Below are 22,575 nucleotides of genomic sequence, written 5' to 3' on the forward strand. Positions count from 1 at the left end.
CATCTTGCCCTCTAGCCATACCACATATGTTTTTTACCATACCTTTTACTGTATGTCTTTCCAGTTCTTCCCACTAAAAAGGCAGAGTACATGTCTCCCACCTTTGACTCCCACCTTTGCAGGTAGTGGGCAAACCACATGGGTGTGGCCATATGACCACCTTAGATTATTGGCCAATGCCAACAGCTCAAGATGGAGGTGATGATGTGCCAGTTCCAAGGACCCTTGTGCTTCTTCCATTGCCATGAAACAAGCATGCACAGGCTAACCCACTGTTCCCAAGAAGAGGATGAGGGACATGTGGAAGCAAGTTGCCTTGGGCAAGCCCCCTGGTTGAGCCCAGCCTAGATCAGCCAATTCTTAGATGCCTGAGCTAAATGCATGTTTATTGTTTTATACCACTGAGATTCTATGGTTCTTTGATAGATAGCTAATACAACTACCCATAACCCTTATTATGCTTTTTAGTACTTGGTGATTTTTAAAAAATTTATTTGAGAGACAGAGAGAGAGCTGGGGAGGGGCAGAGAGAGAGAGAGAGAGAGAGAGAGAGAATCCCAAGCAGGCTCACACTGCTAGCATGGAGCCTGATATGGGGCTCAAACTCATGAACTACGAGATCATGACCTGAGCTGAAATCTAGAGTCAGACACTTAACTGACTGAGCCACCCAGGCACCCCAGTACTTGGTGACTTTTAACGACAGTTCATTATTTGGTCACACATAATTGTTTCTTTGGGTAGCTCTCTCCTAGTTAAGATCGCCAGATTTAGCAAATAAAACTGCAGGATCCCCAGTTAAATTTGAAGTTCAGAAAAACAAGGAATCATTTTTTAATATAAGGGTGTCCCATGTAATTTTTAGAACATATTGATACTAAAAACTATCTAAAATTCAAATTTAACTGGGCATCCTCTATTTATCTAGCAATCCTACTTCTAGTGCTTAAGGCAGTATCAACATCTTACACAATAATCTTGACATAGTTCTCCTGGTCACCATTAAAGTGCTGGGAGGGAAGAGCCATGGTTTTCAAACTGTAAGATTTGCAAGATGGCAGAACTTAAGCACTTTCTCCTCTCCAGTGACAAACCCACTATGATCATGGTGATGATGATGACCATTGCCTTAGCCCCTATAGAGGCAGGTAGCGGGCAAATATACTTTCTTGTCTTCATGTCAGTGCCACAGTGTAGGGAAGTGGCTAAATCTTACCCCCATTTCTAAATGAGTACACCGAGCAACAGACAGATAAAATAACTTTCCCTTGGACAACAGCTAGGGAGAGTAGTAAAGCTAAAACTCAAACACAATCCTTTCTCTTTCCGTAATGCAATTTTGCCTCCAGCTACCAAAAATGCTTTTTGTCATTTTCACAAAACTGAAGAGGGCAAAGTACATTCCCCAGTCTCCCAGTTTCTTTGCTGGTCTCCCTCAATCCATTCTATGAATAATGGGAGTTGTACCAGTGTGCTAGGGCTCCCACGACAAAGTGCAAAGTCACTGGGTGACCTGAACAACAGAAATGTATCTTCTCACTTCTGGAGGCTGGAAGTCCAAGATCAAGGTGCCAGCAGGGCTGGTTCCTTCTGAAGGCTGTAAGGAAAGGGTCTGTTCCAGCCCTGTAGTGGCTAATTTTGTCTGCACCTGACTGGGCCGTGGGATACCCAACTTCTCAGTGTGTGTGAGGGTATTTCTGGAAGAGATTAGCATTTAAATTGGAGGGCTGAGTAAAGCAGAAGGCCCTACCCATTGTGCATGGGCATCATCTCATCCTTTGAGGGCCTGAGTAGAAAAAAGTGGGAGAAAACTAAATTGGTTCTCTCTTGCCTGAATGCTTGAGCTGAGACATCGGTCTTCTCCCGGCCATGGACTGGGACTGGAATTCACGCCACCAGCTTTCCTGGAGGTCCCACTGGCAGCCAGCAGATCATGCCACTTCTTCACGTGAGTCAATTCCTTATAATAGATCATATATATGTATGGCCCCTATTGGTTCTGTTTCTCTGGAGAACACTGACTACTAACACAAGGCCTCTCTTCTTGGCTTGTAGATGGGCTTCTTCTCCCTTATGTTCACACCACCTTCCTTCTGTGCGTGTCTGTGCCCAGATCTCCTCTTCATATGAGGACATCAGTCATACTGGATTAGAACCTACCCTGATGACCTCATGTTAACATAATCACTTCTTTAAAGGCCCTATCTCTAAATAAGGGCACATTCTAAGGAACTGAGGGGTAGGGCTTCAACATATGAATTTGGAGGGGAGACACAATTCAGCCTATAACAGGGTTTGTGGAGCCAACTGTAACTCATCCCAATACAGTCTGCTTTTAAAAGAGGGACCCTAGCGGGGGACGGGGGGCCGCCTGTGTGGCTCAGTCAGTTAAGCGTCTGACTCTTGATTTCGGCTCAAGTCACGATCTCATGGTTTGTGAGCTCGAGCCCTGCGTTGGGCTCTGTGATGAGCATGGAGCCTGTTTAGGATTCTCTCTCCCTCTCCCCTCCCCTCCTCAATCAATAGCCACACATACATACATACAAATAAAAGAGGGACCCAAGGGAAGACATTTCAAATGATGGAACTCTGGGTTTCAAGTGGTGGAATTCTAGTTTCTAAAGCAGTCCCTAGGGTGGCAAAGACTCATCCTGCAGTTCTTCATACTGGACCTCAAAGGTGTGTCACACCCTCTGCCAAAGGGGCCCTAGCAACTAATAGAATGTGGGTTATTATGAGGGCAGGGGATTGTGATGGTGGCCCAGCTGTGGAATCCAGCGAGACCAAATGTCAGCACCTCAAAAGATGTCCTTTGGCTGCAGTTGACAGCATTGTAGTTTTCTGGATGGCAGCAGAGGACAGGGAATCAGTGGAAGCCCGGGGAGCAGGAGAAAGCGGCCCAGCCTTCCCCAAGGTGGTGCCTGATGACCCCATGTCTGAAGGGAAGTCAAGGCCGTCTTTGGTAAGGGGGGGGGGTGCCTCATTTCACTGTCCCACCCTGTCCCTACACCGGGAGGACAGTGTTGAGGGAACACAGGATGGGAGCTAAGTGCTAGGGGTTCCCAGAGAGCTGCTAACAAGAGCAGGTGATGTGCACCCCACCCCCACAACTGGCCCCCAGCTGTCACCAGGGACCAGGTAGCCCTTGATGAGATTGTGAAGTCACTGGAAGCTGGCTTTGGTCTCTCCCGTCTAGCGCCCCATTCAGGGCCCTTTCCTCCCTCTGTGACTGGGATCTGGCTCCCCCGTAGCCCTTTTTTGTTGGTCCTCTATGTGGAGGTTCCTCCCTCTGTAGCCCAGAGAGGACCGGGTGTATAACTGGCCTCAGAGTTACATAGAGTGGGGGGTGGGAAAGTTTCACCAGTGGTGATTGGAAAGTCATCAGGAAGTCAGACTTCTACCTCAACGCCCCAAGCCTCCCCCTGCAACTCCAGGGTGCCATTCCTTCCCGTCAGTGTGCCCTGTCCTTCCGTGTAACTCCAGGTAAGTGCACCTCTGGTTAGAACTCTAGATCCTTACAGGTCATAGCCCTCTTTCACACGCCCCCGCCCACTGTGGCCTGGGGCTGTAGATGTGCTGTGGGGGAATGTGGGCGGCCCCAGGCCCCTGAATTGCCCCTTCGCTGCTGCTCCAGGAGGCGGAGTCCCCGAAGCCAGCCTCTTCCTACCACTACCTGGAGGAGATGGAAGCTCGCGAGGACGGAGGCTGTCCAGGGCCGCCCAAGTCACTGTGCTCCAAGGCCGGTCCCACCGCCAAGGGCCAGGCGGGCGACGCACCCGAACTCGAAGAGCTGCCTCCGGCCCCGGCCACCCCCGGGACCCCGGGGACCGAGCGCAACGCCGAGATGGAGCTGGAGAAGGTGCGCATGGAGTTTGAGCTGACGCGGCTCAGGTACCTGCATGAGGAGAACGAGCGCCAGCGGCAGCACGAGGAGGTGATGGAGCAGTTGCAGCAGCAGGCCATGCCCCGCCTGGTAGGTGCCGGGAGGGTGGGGGCGCTGGCCAGAAGCCCTCAGGTCCCCCCCCCAACCCGCACACCTCCCCCCCCCCCCCGCCCGAGGGCTGGGGGCTGCCTGCATGGGGAGCCCGCCTGACCTGCTTCACCCCTGCACCCTGCCCCGGGGCCAGAGATGGGTTGCCGGCTGCTTTAGAGCTGCCCTGCTCGGCTGAGATCAACTCTTTAAGGAGAGTTAACCCTGACCCTGGAGGGGGCCCCAGAACCACCTGTCCACCCACCTGTCCGCAGCTTCCCTCCTCAGGGAAAAGTCTTCAACATCTTTTCACCACTCTCTATTCCTCTCTGCCTGTTGTGTAAGAGATGTGAGCCCTCCTGCAGTCTGGCCAGTGGATTTTGATAAAACCATCACCTTCCCCTTATCAGAGCTGCATTGGTTCTGTTCGCTCTGCCTTGTTGCCATCTAAGGCTTAGACGTCTTGTGGCAAGAAATGGGCCGCTCTCCCCTAACCTGTACTCAACGGGGATAAAAAAGCCTATTCTTGATTAAATGGGATGTGAAGGACTTAGCACTGTGTGATTGGGCCACCACAAGTCCTAAATTACACAAGACGCCATTGTTTAAAGCAGGTTGCCCGGGCTTTAAAATCAGACAGGATTGGTTAAAACTCTGTTTCTCCCGTGTATGAACTGCGTGGCGTTGGGCGAGTTACAAATCCTCCTCGAGCCTCGCTCTGCGCATCTGGAAAGCAGTACCTACCTCATAGGGTTGCCGTGAGAATTCAGTGATAGGCTGCATGTGAGGTGCCTTGCAATGAGCCTGGCAGATTAGGTAAGCGCTCAATAAATGTTAGCTATTACCGTTTTTATGCACTCACGCAATTCACTTCTTGACCCAAATGCAACAACTTACATTCATCACTTGGCAATTTTATTGGGATGTAATGTATTAGCCATGCTTCCCAGCTCTGGGTCATCCTCAATTCTGAGAAACTTGCCTTCTGTCTTTATCCAAGTCATCACTGTAATTGTTGAGGAGGATATGACCTAAAGTAAATACCACTAAAAGATCTCCCTACAGGTTAGCAATGTTCCATTAATCACCACCCTTGCGTCACATTTTATCCAGCTCACATTTCTCTACCTTGTCCAGAAAAACTATCTTGAGACAGACACACCGTCAAACAGTTTCCCATAATTGTTATTACACTACCTATAGAATTTCCCTAATTGACGGGTCAATTTTTTTTCCCTAAGAAAATGAGATTGGTTTTGCATGATTTGTTTTCAATGAACACATGCTGGCTTTTAACAATTAATCATTTTTTTCTTGCTCACAAAATGCCTGCTTAATTATACACCGAATGGTTTTGCTAAGCCAAGTCAAGCTGATGGAAGTGGGATCTCCAGAATCCCATCTTTTTTACTCCCTCTTTAAAGAAAAAATAGAACAAACATTTGCTTGTCTCTAAGATTCTGGCACATTCCTCAGATTTTTGATTTCTCACAGGTAAGTTCCATGTCCAGGCTTGGGGTTTTATTCTCAGTATCCTGGGATAAAATGTGTCCCGAGTTGGACACTGAAACTACTTAAAGCACCTGTGGTTAAGGTACTGTGCCTTTGCTCTATGCCTCCTTCTAACCATATTTGTTTTCCCTTTTTTTAGTTTGAAAAGCTTACTCTTGTTGGATGAGCTGAAACCCTGGGTGTATGGTCCTATCCGCTGTCTGTCTTCTGCTCAAAAGATAGACTGTGGAAAGTGTTGTGAAAAGTCTAAAAGGTTTCACAAATGCATGTCTGGTTGTCAATATCATAATTATCACCCATCAGCATTTTAGACTGAAAGCATATGCTGGTTGCTTTGGGGCCGCTGGAAATCCATGGACCCAGAGCCATAGCAGGTCCATAGGTGCCCAGTAGGGCCCATGCAGCCACCCCTCCCTCTAGAACACTGGGTTTCTTCCTCTGCTCTTCAACCTGCCTTGCTATTCATTTTGGAAATGGCATTCCTGGAGTCATTTTCTGCCCCCTCGGGTTTATTTATTTGCCCTCACATTGTATGTGGTTACTCCAACAATGGTGTGTCCGAAACTGCTGTCTTTCATAATCGTTTACAAAAGTATTTCACGTGTTGTGCATTTATTGACAGGTAGAGAGCTGACTTGATTTTTAAGCCCCTCCCCACTCTCTTTTTCTGGATGAATGGGTGGGTAGATCGATTTCATTGTATTGAAAAGTATCTCTGTCTGTTTCTAGCCAGCTTGAGGTATCACAGCTCCTGCCATCTGCCTGCTTACAAAAAAACATGGCACGATTTTAAAAGATATTTTAAAGAATAAACCATGGGTGATGCCTTCTTAACTACAGATCAAAATAGTTATATCAGCTTTTTTGCTGTACTTCGATGTTGATGCTTTCTACAGTTAAAATGGAGGCTTGTTGGATCTCAATTCTATAGATTCCAGAAATGAGCAGCAAGAACACAGGCAGAATCAGCCAGAACTAACTTGAGCTGCTTTCCTCCTCCTCAATACCGTGAGGGTTTAGGGAGGCTCTATCACCTGTCTCTCACCACCTATCCCCCAGGGAGACCCAACCTTAGACTGATAGACCACAGACTGACCCTGTGAGACATATGCCAGTACAAGAGGTCAGAAACAATCACTTGCGCTCAAGGGACATCCTCTCCTTGTGTCACTGTCCAGAAAACAAGGCCGAGTGTCAGGGCAAACCATGCAGAGAACATTCCCAAGAACCCAGCATCCAGATCTGGGGACCTCAGAGTCAGAGAGAGACTGCCACCTGTGTGACTCAGCCACAGCACAGAACGCACAGAGAAGGGAAGGTGTCACCTGGAGCCTGGCTCAGGAAGGCTAAAGGCAGACTCAAGAAGTGAAAACCCATGAGTTCCTCCACGTGCCAGTGACCTGACTAGGAATGTTTCGGTTCTCGGTCCACTCTTCCTCTTGCGGTCTTGTGAGCGGGGGATGAGGAAAACAACCTGCCTCAGGTCCCATTCCGGAGGGGACAAGAGCAGGACTGACACACAGACCTGCCTGGCACCCGAGCCCGGTTTGGCCAGCTCCACTCTCTTCTTTCCCCCACAGTTCTCCGGAGGCCTCCAGGATCTCCTGCTCCCCCAGAACCAGTTTGCCATGTTCCTGTACTGCTTCATCTTTATACACATAATCTATGTCACCAAGGAGATGGTCTTCTTCCTCTTCTCCAAGCACTACCTGTTCTGCATCGCGGCCATTCTGCTCTGTTTGATTAAAACTTTATGGTCATACTTCCAGGTGCTTTCGCTCCCTCCATCACTGGGAACCTCCATGGGTAATTAGGACATGATCCAAGTCGGCCTATGGCCTCCCTGCCTCCTCCTTCCCTCATACGAGCCTCCCTCCAATCAGAACTGGCTGTTAGGAAAGGCTCTGTTGTCAACCATTTACATATTAGTGTGAAGAAACGCGTTCAGGCCTCGTTCTAAGCCTGGGTTCTCAGTGTGGTTGAGGATACTTTACGCCCTAAGAGGAGGACTTCAGAAGTTATCAAGCTAGGGAGGTTTCTAGAGGGAGAAGGGGTTTGGAAAGCCTTGTTAGAATCACAGGAATCATACTATGACCAGGTTGGTTCGGGATCCACCACATCTATTCATTTGCACAGATCTTCTCTGAGGTGGAGGATGCTGTGGTAGGCTCGGGGATAAGCCCCCCCAAAGATGTGCCTGTCCCAATCCTCAGAACCTGTGAATTCACCTTAACATAGTAAAAGAGGCTCTGGGCTGTGATTAAAGGCCTCCCAATGGGGAGATAAGCCTGGACTATTCCACGGGTCCAACGTAATCACAAGGGTTTTGCAAGAGGGAGACAGGAGGGCGAGAGAGAAGGGGATGTGACCTCGGAGAAGTGGAGGTTGGAACGAGCCAAGGGTTAGACAAGCAGCCTTTAGAAACTAGAAGAAGCACAAAAATGAATTTTCTCTGAGAGCCGCCAGAAAGAACATAACTCTGCCAACCCATTTTAGACAGACCTGTAGACTGCCATAACTGTAAAGAGAATAAATCTGAGTTGCTTTAAGCCACTAAGTGGGTAGTACAGTGTTACAGCAGCAACACGGAACTAATACAGGAGCCAAGACTCCCCGAGCTCTTTCCAGCTCCGCACACATGTCAGGAGAGCAGCGCCAGGCCATGGGCAAGAGTTGGTTTAACACTGGGCATGAGCAGGACTGTACAGTCAGTCACGTAGGCGAAGACCCTACCCTCAGGCAACAGGCAGTTCAGAGAAAGCCTCTGAAGCCCCAGGGAGCCCAGGACAGGCCTGTCAGAATCTGATAGGCAAAGGCTATCCCTACCTCTGAGCAGTGCTTGCCTGGGTGAGACTTCGAGAGCATAGTCCCTGCCTGCTCCCAGGGGACTAGGGAAGGGAGGCTCTAATGCCTGACAGGGCCCAGAGCAAGTCCGCAGTGCTCATTAGTGAAAAGTAGGAGGAGAAAAAAAAAAAAACAGGCCACACAGCTCAACCCTCAAATCCCAAACACACACACGCACACATATACACACACGCAGATGCATAGCAAATAAGCAGTTGTCCATAACAGTGACACACACAGTCCCCCCACCCCCAAATAAACAGGCAGCAGCAATGAAAAGGAGCTGACTTTGAACATTAGAGGGTCCAGAGTAGGAACAAAATGGGGTTCCCGGTATGTATGTAACAAAGAGTTCAACTCCCCCATCGCCAACACCCTACCCCCCCCCCCCCCCGCCTCACACACACACACACACACACACACACACACACCACACTGCTAGCAGGCCATCAGCTGCTCCGGCCCCACCAGCCCTGCCCGGAGAGGACTGGCACCTGGCTAAGGCACAGGAGGCCCTCAGGAAAATGCAGCAAACTGAACGAGGGTGGACACAGTTCTGTAATCAGTCAAGTCTGTCATAACCCCTCTTTTTCTGGGGAATAGATCTCAGCCCTGAGACGGACGAAAGAATACAGTTCTGTCTCCTCGGGTTCTGTGAGAGATACTCAGTGAAGACACATGAAAAAAAGAGCACTGCCCTGGGACTCGATGTCCGAACACATTATCGAGCCACGTGAGTCTGCAGTGACTCATCATTTCCCGCCCAGCTCGGGGCACCACTCCCATTCATAATTGCATGCGCCGCGTATTTACCTGAAAGTAGGAAAACTCTCCTTTCTCGTTAAACTTCGAATGATAGGTGTTTTTGCTATGGGTCCTCTCTCACACTCATCTTATTTGATCTGGGGTGGAATTGAGGTAAGAGGAGAAGGAAATCAGGGTATCAAAAAGATTTAAGGTCCAGGTATTTGTTATAGCAGACGGAACTGGGAGTTTGTGAAAAATACCAAGTGCTGGGGTGCCTGGGTGGCTCAGTCGGTTGAGTGTTTGACTTCGGCTCAGGTCATGATCTCACAGTTTGTGAGTTCGAGCCCCGCGTCGGGCTCCGTGCTGACAGCTCGGAGCCTGGAGCCTGCTTCGGATTCTGTGTCTTCCTCTCTCTCTGCCCCTCCCCTGCTCATGGTCTGTCTCTCTCTCTCTCTCAAAAATAAACATTTGAAAAAAAAAAAAGAAAAATACCAAGTGCTAAAAGGCCATTTAGTTCTCTGCCCTGTTGCCAGGTAAATTGGACTTAAATACATCCATTTTCCTTGCAAATCTTCAGAGAAAGACTTAATTAACTCCCTCGAACAGTTAAGTTAGCATCCCATCCTTAGAAGGGGCATGAAATCTGCCTTCTATTCCTCGTCCTGTGACTGAAGACTGAAGCTGGTAGTGTCAGATCTGCCCTCTGGGAAAATGAGAACAGCTCATGATCACTCCCCAAACGTGGTAAAGTTCTCCTGGTCCAAATTCAGAGCAGAAAATCAGAAGGGAGAGAGATGAACGTGGAGAGAGCTGTACAACATAGGAAGAAGGCACAGTCAAGGGGTTGGAAACAGACAACATCCAAGAATATCTCGAACACCTCCAACGTGCCAGGCACTTTGCTAAATGCTTTATGGAGACGCTCTTCAAACCCTGGAAGGGTTTACTATCTCCATTTCACAGATAAGGATACTGAGGCTCAGAGAGGTTAAATAACTTACCCAAAATCGTCTTAGATCTCAAGTCTGACTCCTAAACACGTGATCTTCCTACATGACTATGCTCCCATGATCCTGCCTTGGAGGATTTCACAGCCTTGCTGGCAGGATGAGGTTAACATACATGAAAATGTCGCGCACAGACCTTAGTGATGAAGGAAATCAAAGGAGAGTTTCCTGGAACCCAGGGTGATAGGAAGACCTCTCAAAAGAGCAGCCCACAAGAGCAGGTAAGCCCAGGATAGGCAGAAAGGAAGAGGGAATTCACACAAACTAAGGTCAGGACGGGAGTGTATACACAGTGTACAGAAGAAAGAGAAGGCTCATTGTGCTCCAATAAATGGTGTGAAGGGTAAGAGGCCTAGAAAACTGATAGGAGGCCAAATGTTATGGTCTTGAATGTTGGTCTGAGGAATATGAACTTAATCCCTTGGGAAACAGAGAATCCCTGAAGAGTGTAGTGTGAGCTAGAAACCTCCCTCAAAAAAAAAAAAAAGACTTCCTTTCCCCCTCTCTCCTGGGGACCATGTTCTTGCCTTGACCACGTGGAGGACTGCATTCAACTGTAAAAGAAACTCAACCAAAGTGGCTTAACCATATAGTGACTTATGTTTCTCACATACTCAGAAGTCCCAGGTAAGACAGTCTGCGACTGGTGAAATTGCTCTAGGAAATCAGAGGGGACCCAGGCTGCTTTTTGCTCCACCACTTTTTGCTCCTTAGCACTCAGCTTTTATCCTCCTCACCCTATGGCCTTCAGCCCCATGATTATAAAATGGTTGCGGCCGCCCCAAGTACCACATCCACAACTCCAGTTCAGAAAAGAGAGGAAAGAAAAGGGGCAGCTTTTAAAAGCTTTCTAGAAAGACTCACCCAGAGACTTCTGTTTACATCTCATTGGTCAGACTGGGTCATGTGGCTGCTCTTAGCTGCATGTTTTCTGAGATGGGAAGTTTCTTACCTGCGCACCGTTGCAGCCTTGAACAAAATTAGGATTCTGGGGAGGGAGAATTAGTGTGGGGGCGGGAGAGATGGATATCGAAGAATCAAATAACTGTGTCTAGCATAGCCTGCTTTCTTAGACCCAGCTTCCACTCCCAGCCCTGCGCCGGTCTTAGTGGGGTTGAGACATGGGTTGGGGCCACAGTTGTGGCCAGTCCGGGCCTGGAGCACTGCAGCACTACTGCCCTAAGGCGGCATTCACATACCACAGCAGGAAGGTCACAGACCTCTCCTCTGGACGGGTGGCTGGAGCAGCTCTGCCTTCATCTTCCTGACCTCTGCCTGAGGCCCCAAGGCCCTACACATCCAGGACAGCAGCCCTGGCTGGGGCCGGGGCACTAGACGGTACACCCCTCTGTGCTGAGTGCCCTCAGCACAGCTGCAAGATGCAAGTTTGCTCCTAGAGTCCCCCACCCACCCCCCGCAAGTCCCAGATTCCACAGAACTGAGCCCAGTGCCCCCATTCCCCGTCTCGTCTCTCCAGTCAGTCCCCTCACCCCAAGCTGCCAAAGACTGAAGGTATGACAGATCCTACGCCTTATAAAGGGCCACTCAGCTTTAGTCCAAACAGACAAACACTAATAGTTAACTTTCAGGCAGGCTTCCGGAGGGAAAGATAGAAGAATCTTTCCTGTTCCCCGGATGGAATCACACAAGTCGCTACCCCAAGCCCAAGGACAAAAGCAGAATCCTGAAGACAGCTGGAATCTGCAGGAGGGAAGAGGGAACAGGCTTGGTTCCAAAGGCCACTTCCTGGCCTCTCTTTTTCTAATCTCACTTGAGCAGGTGACTGCAAGCAAGCTGGTTAAGGTTTCTAGGCTTCATTTGGATGACCTGTAAATTACTGAAACTCTTAGTGAGGGAGAGAAAGGACCAAATCCTAGGGTCTGACTTCAGAATTCTGATTTAACTGAAACGATCTGGGTTCAGTCGCTTCAAGAGTGCTCCAGTTGATTGCAATGTGCAGCCGTATTGTAAAAGCCAACTCCTGGCTGCTCTACCTGTGATCTGAAGACCGGCAGCTTCCGCATTGCCTGGGGCATCGTAGAAATGCAGCATCCCAGCCCCAGCTGCCCAGACCCCACTGTTAACTGCTCCATTTGACAATATCCCCAGGGACTCTCAGGGGAAGTATTACTGTAGGTGATGCAATTCAATTCAATTCAACCTGTCCTCTGTTATGAAGATACTGCTCTTGGCCTGGAGGATCTTCCAGAAGGGGATGTGGAGGCAAGATGGGAAGGAGAAAGAGGACGACTGAGCCTGTAGCCCCTAGAAGTGCTGAGGGGGAGGGGGGCAGGCCACCAACATCTGGCACAGCCCAGGGTGGCCTTGTGTCCGCCCCTCCTCCCTCTGTGCCTTTTCACGAGCCCTGGCTCTGGGCTTCTGAGGAACCAAATGATTTATCCCAGCACTCAGGGATTTATCAAAAACTTCCGGAATCCCCCCAGGCCTGTCTCTGCCTCTGTCCCTTTTTTGATCTAGCTTCTACACGTGTAGCTTGGGAAAATCTTGCTAATATGCATTCATTCATTATTTAAAGGTTGCCACTGTTCCTTCAGGAAGGTTAAGCATGATTAAAAGATGGGATTTTTCCACAGGGCACAGCAGCAAAGCTAGGGCTCCCGCATTTTTTCAGCTGTTTTGGCCAAGCCTTGTTGCATAATTTAAAGTCTGTGACTTATTTAGATTTAATTAGCCAAAGGAGCAGCAGCTGAGGCTCACTAGTCGGTATTTATTAAGCGCCCTCAAAGGGTTTGGTAGCTCTTTAGAGCAAAGAGCAGGATCAGCTTTGGACTTGCAAATTACCCACCCTTAAGCAGGAGGGGGTCACAGATAGCGCCAGCAGGTAGCACTTTTGTTTCTCAAGGAGAACAAAGGGGTGGCATCAAGGAGCCTATGGTGAAGGGACAAATACTCCCATAAGGCCTTTTCCTCAGCAGTGAGTTGGTGGTCTTAGCTGTCACAAGCTGTAGTGACAGGTACGGATGATGGGGAGAGGAGGGGGAATGGATAATGCAGAGCTACACAAATGGGAGGTGCTAGTGAGAGAGGAGCAGGGAATGTGTCCTGACTGCCACCTGACTGGGAGAGCTAGGGGAAGTGGGGGGGACAGGCTCCCGATTTGTGGGGCCCAGCGTGAAAGGACAATGCCAGGTTCCTTGTTCAAAAGAGCCTGGAAACCAAGTGTACCCTCCACCCCCACAATGGCAGCGGTTCCCAAGCACAGCAGGGATCACAGCCCTGACGGTAAGCCCATGAGGCCAGACCTGGAGGTAGGTGAGGAGACTCTCAGGGTATAGAGGCTATGTCCCAGGCCACCCCATCAGCCAGAGGGAGGGGAGTGGGCTCTGTGCCTTTTGAAAAGGTGCGGGGACCCTGGGAGCAGACTTGGGAGGCTGAGTCTGGTGATCTGTGGGGAGGACAGGACTTCTCCCGGGCCACGTGGACCCCTTGTCCACCCACTGGCTCTAGAAGCAAAGTCTGGGCAGGAGGAAGCTCCAGGCTAGCAGCTGCTAATCACAGGACTCAAGAAACCTCAGGCTCTCCAAGTCTTCCTCCAGGGCATTTCCCCCTCTTGGCCTCTGCCCCCAGCCCCACTCAACTAATCATTTTTCTCTGGACTCAAAAATCCCAAAACAGGAGAAAAAAAAGCTCCATTTTTTACCCCTATGAGCCTCACTGTATCAAATGACACAGTCCTTTTCCCTCAAACTTTTCATCAAAGGAGCCATTGTAGGGTCCTGGTACAGAGAGCAGGCATTGGAAGCCAGCCACCAGGAAGCCCTGGAGAAAGTGCTGAGCAAGGCGACCCTGGATGAGAAGGGGGGGGGGGGGGCGGGCAGGGTGTTTCAGGGAGCTACTCTCCACGCCAGGAAGGGCCCGTGCATGCAGGGGGGGGGGGGGGGGAGGGGGCTCTCAAACACGGAGCAGCTCTTCTCCAATAACCCTGGCCAAGTTGCCAGAGCGGCTAATACCTAATACCTGGGGACTTAACAGTGCTTACCGAAAAAATGAACAATCCACTGAACAAAAGGCTGCAATAGGCAACCTGAGACAAGCTGGGAGAGCTAAAGCATTGTGTGAAGGCATCTGGAGAGGGGGGCACACACTTACTCAATACCCACTGTGCATTCTGCCCTGTCCAGTGTGCTCTGTGTCTATTTCATCCGAGGCCACTCCCCAGGGAGCACTATTCCCATCCCCACTCTGCATATGGGAAAACCCACTCAGGGAGGTTCAGGATTTGCCTGAGCTTACTCAGCTAGAAGGTGGCAGAGACCAAGTGTGGCAAGGAGAAGGAGCTAAAAATTGAGTTAAAAAGAGTAAATCTATGTCTTGTCCATTTGGGTTTGTGGATGAAGATTCAGAGCTTCTTTGATAACATATATGAAGAGTACTGTGTATTTCCAATCATCTTGCGCAGACCCACTAGGTCCCTCCAAATATGTATATCTAGGGGTAGCAGCTTCAAAGCTATTGGCTTAAAAAGCTACCTTTCTGTTCTACCCAGTGTCTCCTTTCCTCCCACCAAAGGCTGTGGAGGGAACTGTCTTTCTTTGAGAGGGGACGAGGATGTAAGTCCTCACTCACTGGCCCACCTGTTCCACACATACCCACCATTTTCTTGGGAGGGGAGTGGGAGATCCGCACTCAAAGCCCTGGAGAGCCGCCTCTGGACCCCACCCAACATCCTCTACTGGATCCCTCAAATCACGTGAGAGTCTGTAGCTGGCCTGGGAGTCTTCCCTCTTGAATCAGCCATGCCTGGCTCTGTTAAGAACAGGGTACCATGACAGGTGTATAAAAGAAGAGGGAGGTGGTCAGACCCAGAGAGGAATCTTAGGGTTTACTCTCACTGACTTTCACTTCTGGGTGATTTCTATATCCTCACAAACACAAAGCACCTACCACAACTCTCCCACCCAGCCCACATCAGAACTTGCCTGAGTGGGTTCCTAGAAAATGATGAGCTTTGACTGGAAGACCCTGGAAACACAGCAAAGTGTAGAAAGCTGATATCAGGCTACCTTCAGAGGAACTCCAGATAACTGCCCTAAGCAAACCACACAGTGCAGAACAATCCTGATTCTCAAAACAAATCAGCTAGGGCAGGAATCAAAAGCTGGGGTGCCCAGAGGGCCCAGGTGGAGCAGGCAAAACAGGGAAATTGGTCAGATGTGTGGCTAACAGGAAATGATGAGCCAGTGCAACTGAGGCAGCCCCTACTCCCCTCCCCCCACCCCCATTTTCACCATGTAAAGATGCTGGGTCCCTGTCCAGGTCAAGAACAGCCAGGAATCCAGTCTTTTTTTTTTTTTTTTTTAATGTAATACCTGCTGATTTTGAACTGTTGGTTTGTGTTTTTTTGTTTTGTTTTGTTTTGCTTGTCATACTATGGACCTAACAAAAGTCTGTGGGCCAGGCCCACTGGCTCACAATCTCTGAACTTGAGATGTGATTTCCCTTATGATACAGTCTCTGTTTCACTCAGAGACCTGCTGGGGGATTTCTTGAAACAGAAAGCTTTCCTAGTACAAAAATAGAATGTGATTCACTCCAGCAGTGTTGAAGCACGGAAGCAGCAGTAAGGGATCCTTCTCCACAACTGCCTCACCTTGAGGTGTTTCAAGAGACAGATCTCTTAATGCATTTCAAATCCAGTTAGAGTGGCAAAAATCTAATTTCCATACAACTTCTTGAAGGAAGATGGGAATTTGGCTCAAGCGTGTATCAGGATTAAAGCAGGGGCAGGGCAGGGGCCTGGAAGCAGGTAAATGAGACAGGAGAGTGTATTGGGGGTGGAGGGCTAGGCTGGGTACCAGGCTGAGTGATGTGGAAGGAGGCTGGCAAAGGCTCTGTGAGGTTGGTCAGACAGAGTGGTGGGGCCTGGGGACCAGAGCCAGCCAGAGAGGGGACGAGGATGAGGGAGCATCATTAGTTGTCATGGTGACAGAGGAAAAAGGAAAGGGGGAGAAAGAGTGAGGGGGATCTGAGAGAAGAGCTATGTTGTGCTGCTGCCTACAACCAGCTCTCTCCTCTCCACCCAGGCTCCTTGTCTGTGACTCTCCTCTGGTCCCTCCCCCACCTGATTCTGCTCATCACTGGCACAGATAAATTGCTATGAAATTACATCCAGGACATTTAGATTCGAAACATGGGGAGGATGGACCAGTATCTACTTACTGTGCCCCTGGGTCTCCAAAAGGCCTCTTGAATTAACAATAGGTTCTCCATTGTCCTGCCATAAAGCCTATAATTCCACCAACAGGGCAAAATTTCTTGGATAAGGATTTGTTCATGTTCAATTACAAACCCTCATTAGGAAGGCTAACATCCTGGATATCAATTTCTAGAATCTCATAAGGAATTAGTCTATCACATGGAGCAGGGGTTTCCACTTCAGCCTAGGCATGTCTACCAGTAGGTTCAGACATATTTGAACATGTATGATAAACTCATGTGGCCGACCCCAGATAGGCCAGTTCATAGGATGGTTTCCAGTGATATCTGCTGTGCATATCCAGCATTTATTTCCCCTTGATTTTCTTTTGGAGCGCTCCCTATTCCCTAAGCTTAGTCCATGAGGTACAGGTGAACTGATTTCCAATCAAGGGTGGGCCTAAGACCCAGACCAGCCAATCAGAGCTTTCCACCTCCTGCTCCAAATGATTAGTTCATGTGTGGACACATGACCCAAGCCTGACCAAGGAGTCTCAAACCTGGGACTTTTGCTAGAGGTCCTGGGAAGATAAGCTCTGAGCGAGTAGACCGTATGTCCAGAGCAGCTGGTGGCCATCTTGTTCCATTAGGGGAAAGCCTGCCTGAGAATAAAGACTACAAAGAGAAGAGTAGAGCCAAGAAGAGATAAGGAGACACTGACAGGGAGACAGGTGGGAAGGAGGAGGAGGAGAGAGAATAAAGTGAGTCCTTGTTGGCATGATTTGAGCCCCTAGATCTTCCAAAAATGAGAAACATCCCTAACCTTTTCAGTTGCTTTTAACATTGATTTGAATTGGGTGTCTGTCACTTGGAGCCAAGTGTTTTGAGTCATGTAAAGGCTTTCCCGTTTGGCTAAATAAAGGAGGATTGTATGAGTTGGAAATACGGCAACTCTTGCCAGCCTGTCCTGTGGAGAAAGATGTGGAGATGAACCTAAACCAGGGAGTCTAGGAGACGTGGAGAGAGGTGGAATTCTCATGTGCGCAACCTCAGCAGGAAAGGGAGACATCTCCCCACTTCTTGAGGGAAGACAGCCCTGCTCTGGCACTATGAGGGGTTGAGGGACTGGTGACAGGGCCAGGGGAAATGGCTGCAGAGCCTCACTGTGAGGGGACCTCCTGGGGGAAGCTCCCTCCACCCACCCCCCACCCACCGGGCAAGCATAGGCTGTGCACTACCAACATACAGAGCCCTCACAAGAGGATCCAGGAAAAGACTGTGAAAGGTCTGGAGCAACCCAAATGTCCATCAACTGGTGGGTGGATAACTAAAACATGGGATATCTGTAAAATGGAATATTATCTGGTGACAAAAGGAATAAAGCACTAACACATGGTATGACATGAATGAACCTTGAAAATACTATGCTAAGTGAAAGAAGCCAATCACCAAGGACCACATGTTGTATGATTCCCTGTATATGAAATGTCCAGAATAGGCAAATCTATAGGAAGAAAGCAGCTTAGGGTTGGGGGAATAAGGGAATTAGGGTGAGATGCAGGGTCTCTTTTGGGGTGATGAAATGTTCCAAAATTGATTGTGGCGATGGTTACCCAACTCTGAATATACAAAAAACCATTGAATTCTACACTTTAAGTGGGTGAATTGTATGGTATATGAATTATATCTCGATAAAGCTGTTACCCAAAAAAGGTCTTGAAATTCCTATCCAGTCAGTGTATGGTGGGGGTGAGAGTGGGGAGGGGGGCAGCCTCCAGAAGGCCCAGGGCACATCTTGCAGCTGCTGCTACCTGGGGAGTCACTTCTTCCCTTAGACCCAAAGTGCTCTGGGCTGGCACCTTAAGAAGGCTCCACTCTGGCTCATCCCTCCCCCTGGGGTAAGGAGCCTGTGGGGTCGAGTGGACATATCCACCACACTCACACCTTAGACCTAGACCATAACCTGGGTATACAGGACCCAGAAATTCCTTGCCCCAAAGGTCCCAAACCTTTTTTTAGATCCTGCAGTCCTGTGCCCCAGGTCCATCTTCCCAGGGTAGACTGAATTGGGGGTAAGCATACAAGGGGTATGATTAGAATGTGGATACATAGGCTGGAATGCCCATATCAGGCCCCTCAAATGGTGAGACAAGCTAGGAGTGAGAAGAGAAGTGGCACAGGCCATGGGCCATGAGTAGGGGGTTGGGGGTCCTGTTCCAGTATGGTGATCTGAGGAGTCTGAGAATTCTCAACTCAAACTTGATCTTCCAGCTCAGTATGAAGACATATTTTTCAAGATAAGAGTTTTGAACATTTAACAATTGTTGGCTTGCTTTACTGTTGTAAGATATTTAAATATATAGTTTGTGTACCTGCATTTGTCCTCTGGCACTGGACCCCACAAATAGAAAGATCTGGCCTGCTGGGAGATGCTACGTTTAAGGGGAAAAAAATCTTTTAGAGCTTTTCTTTCTCATGAATCCTGGTGTGGGGTATTCCCAGACTGCATTTATCAATTTGGGAGACACAGTTGATAGATCCCTTGCTCCAGGCTGAAGAGAAAGCTGACGTGTGGCTGCCTACCACCTGGAAATTTAAAGTCGCCTCTCAACGTCTTTCACCTGAGCTTACGGCTCAGGCCCTTAGTAAGGTGCGGTCGGAAGCTGGGGAGGCTCCGTGAGCCATACTGAGGACTCCCGTGTCCGTCTGGCTCTCTTTCTTTTTTTGTTTTTGTTCTTGATTTTTAAGATATGATGTAATAGGGTTCCAGCAAGGAATAATAGCAGAAGCTCACGAGAAACATCAGAGGGCAGGGCTGGGGCAGGCCAGAGAGTATTCATTCGTCTTTTTTCTATATCTTTCTGATGGCTGAAAACCCTGGGGGATCCTATGTGAATGCCCTTGAGGTTGGACCTGCAAAGATATATGGTTCTGTCCTCCAAGAAGAAGCCACCTGGTTGAGGAAATAACACTGACACTAAAATCACTAAAACAATATCAAAATGCCAACAATATAATTTAGGGTGTGACACGAAGTGTTCTCAAGACTAGAGATCATCTTGTCCAGAGTTTCTCCTGGCCGCTGTTGACATTTTGAGCCAGATAATTCTTCGCTTGCTGGGGGGGGGGGTCAGAGGTAGGGAGCTGTCCAGCCCATTGTAGGTTATTTAAGAGCATCACTGGCCTCTACCCACTAGATGCCAGTAACAGGCTCCCCATTTTAGTTGTGACAGCAATAAATGTCTTCAGACCTCACCAAACATCCCCTGGGGGAGGGGGGAGGGTCAAAATTGTCCCCAGTTGAGAACTGCTGCTCTAATGTAAATCCCGGCCCATCGTCTCCGTCTCCCCCGTCTCCCCCCCGTAGGATCAACTTCAGTCTATAGACTGAAGACATCACAGGAAGCCAGAGGAGGGGGAGATGAGAGTGGGCCAGAGGAGCGTGGCTCTAGGAGGAGGAAGTGGCATCTGAACTGGGCCATGAAGGAATGGGGAGGATTCCAGGTAGGGGAAACAGTGTGCTCAGAGGCAAGAGCGTACCCCACATGGCCATGCAGGTGTGTGTGCAATGCCCAAAGTGCCCAGCTGAGGGGACAAGTGGGAGGTGAAATGCAGCCCACCCTCCCCCAGCCAAGCCAGGCCCCTGGGCACCGGGCTGTGTCAGCCCAGAGGAAAGGGAGCCTTTTTCCTAGTACAAAGGTATCTTGTGTTCCCCACCTCATAGGCTCATGATGCTGGATCTGTCCAGAGGGGGCCCTTTTTCTAATGACACACAAGCGCCACAGAGGCCAGCCAAGGCCCTGCAAACGAGCATGCCTTGGGACGGAGAGGAGAGGCAAGCCAGTGAAGTAGCCCCCACTCCATCAGGGGCTCTAGTTTTCTCTGGCCCTGGTTGGCCACTGCACTTCTCCACTCTGGTCTGTGGGGACCCCGCCCTGCCCTGCAGGGGCCCTGCATGGAAGAATGAGCAGACGTTCTTTCAAGAGCTCAAAGTGGGCTGAAGCCAAAGGAGAAGGAAAGCTCTGAGAGAAGAGCCTGGACCTGGAGTCAGACCGCGGCCAGTGTGTGGGTTGGGATCACTGCCGCTGCCACCCCTCCGTGGAAAGGCCCTGCAGTTAGGCAACCACTCCTCAGGGAGGAACCTCTGCCCACAAGTACCTCCCCTCCTACAAAGAGACATTCAGAACCTCCAGAAACCCCTTGCCCCATCACTTCCCTTTCTCTGCCCATCCAGCCAGCAGTGGGCCAGGAGAAACCAGGGTACAGTGCTCTTGGAGGTACACGAAGATGGTCACAGGGCACATATTTTGGCGTGGGTCATTGTAAGAGCCTCACAGGGTGAGCCTTCAGCTTCCACACACTCCTCCCCCTCGGGTGTGCTGCCTGGGCGCATGGAGGTCACTGAGGTCACGGTCCAGGGATGCTGCTGGTTCCCCTCCCACTTCCCATTTCATAATCACCCTTCTGCCACTTCTCAGAAGAAAGGCATTCTTCTCACCCATCCCAAATGTTACCATAGTGCACTGACTTGGGGAAAAAATGGACGGTGCAAGGAAGCTTCAATCTGAATCCTGGTATCCGTGTTGAGGAAAGGAATGACTAGTGACTAGGTAAATCAACAAAGAGCTTCCAATTCTCTGCTTTCATTCAAAGTGAAGGAGAATCTCTTCTCATTGTCAGCTGATAGATTTTCAATGACCCACCCACATGATCTTTGACATATAACTCAAAAGGAATTTATAAAATTGATTGACATTGCTGTAACAAAACTCCTTATATTCCTTTGTACTTCTGTGAAAAGGTTTCTGAGGTCAGCACTTGCATCTATTAAAACACACACACACACACACACACACACACACACACACACAAATAGAATTACTGCTGAACCCTGACTTCATCTAGCAATGAGTAATATTCATCCATGGATATAGGAACTAATTGGGGCAGGAAAGAAAGCTTCATCTCTTTAAGAAATGTATTTCCAATTAAGCTTTTTTTATGCTTCCTTAGAATCTATTAAAATTCCTAATAGCATTTGTTTTGATTAATTGTTCACTGGTTGTCATGGTACAAACCCAGATAGAATATTCTCTAATATTTAGAATCTATGGTCACAGGAAATTTAAAAAACTAATTCATTTTATATACATAGTTTTAGGAGAGAAGTATGATAAGGTGATACATAAAAGTCACTCAATCATAAAAATATAGGAGGATAAAATTCTGGAGGGGAAGTAGAATGAAAATATAAACTCAAAGAAAAAAAGAAAGGTGACATTTTCCCTACTGTTAAGAACTTCACAAATTCTTTTAAAAGGATGGTGGTGGATAGTCAATCACTATAGTATTTCATTTGGAGATATTTTTCAGAGTTCTAAGATAGTTTTATTTTTTAGTGCACACACCGGAGAGCACACCTTATGTAACTATACCATGGAAAAAAAAATTGAATGTTTGCTCCCACAAATGTGCAAGGGGTGGTACCTAGATTTTCACAATCCTTTTAGGAGTCTGCCAGAAAAACCTTTAGAGCCCCCACGCGCCCCCAAGCGTGGCTCTTGCTGGCAAAGAATGGGTGCCTAGAATGAATGAAAACCAACAAGTTTGAATATGCTCCTAAATCCTGGGGGACTTGAGGGCACCCTCAAAGCTGGGGGGCTCTCTCCCTGGCGCTCCGTTAGTGGGAAATGGACCAAGGACATCTCCCTTCATCCAATCAATACTTCCCTCCTGTCTTTTTTGTTTTGTTTTGTTTTTTAAGCGTTCCTCTAAAATCTCAGTCTCTCCACTACAGATGTCCTGTCAGGTCGGTGAGAGCTCTCTCCTGGTTTGCCCCCGCTGCCTCCACCGCTCCTTTCCTCCAGGAGCTCGGAACCCCCAGAGCTGCCCCCCGGAACCCACGCCCACGCTGGCTGGGCACCCCGGGCGCGCGCGTGCCACCCGCTGCTTGCTCCAGGTCTCCGTGACTCTGGGCTCGTCCTCACTCCCAGCGCCGCCGTGAGTTTTCTCATCTGGGTCTCCGGTAACATGGGGATAATAAGAACTAAGCGAGATGAAATGTGTACCTCCCCTGCCACCGAGACTTGCCTGCACCCAGAACTGGGCATCCAGTTGCTTTCAGCTAATCGTGGGGTGACAGCTTGTCACTGACCAACGATTACAGAAGGGCTTCCTAGCGTGCCTCTTCTTCGCGCCCAGGGAACCAAGGAGGGTTCCCAAATCCTCCAGGGCTCGTTTAGGTAACCCGCCAAGTAGGGGTGATGACAACGCCGTCCCCTTCCCGCCACCGGTGGGCGCGGGGAGCTATGAGGTCATGCTCAGGTCACGTGACCGCCG

At 49.2% G+C, this 22,575-nt stretch overlaps 1 protein-coding gene across 2 annotated transcripts; it reads left to right on the forward strand.

The window, feature by feature from the left end:
* The first annotated feature begins 2,734 nt into the window (after nt 1-2,734).
* On the forward strand, nt 2,735-7,311 carry TMEM247 (transmembrane protein 247). Of its 2 annotated transcripts, none has more exons than XM_027072531.2 (3): nt 2,735-2,962; nt 3,635-3,973; nt 5,622-7,056. In XM_027072531.2, the coding sequence occupies exons 1-3, from the start codon at nt 2,735-2,737 to the stop codon at nt 5,646-5,648; spliced, it is 594 nt and encodes a 197-aa protein (XP_026928332.1). In that variant the 3' UTR covers nt 5,649-7,056. The 2 variants fall into 2 exon arrangements, with proteins under 2 accessions (XP_026928332.1, XP_053056531.1); XM_053200556.1 differs by lacking the exon at nt 5,622-7,056 and adding an exon at nt 7,063-7,311 and having other exon boundaries at nt 2,738-2,962.
* Nucleotides 7,312-22,575: the final 15,264 nt, after the last annotated feature.

Source organism: Acinonyx jubatus, chromosome A3 (genome assembly GCF_027475565.1).
Source record: "Acinonyx jubatus isolate Ajub_Pintada_27869175 chromosome A3, VMU_Ajub_asm_v1.0, whole genome shotgun sequence".
Lineage (NCBI taxonomy): Eukaryota > Metazoa > Chordata > Mammalia > Carnivora > Felidae > Acinonyx > Acinonyx jubatus.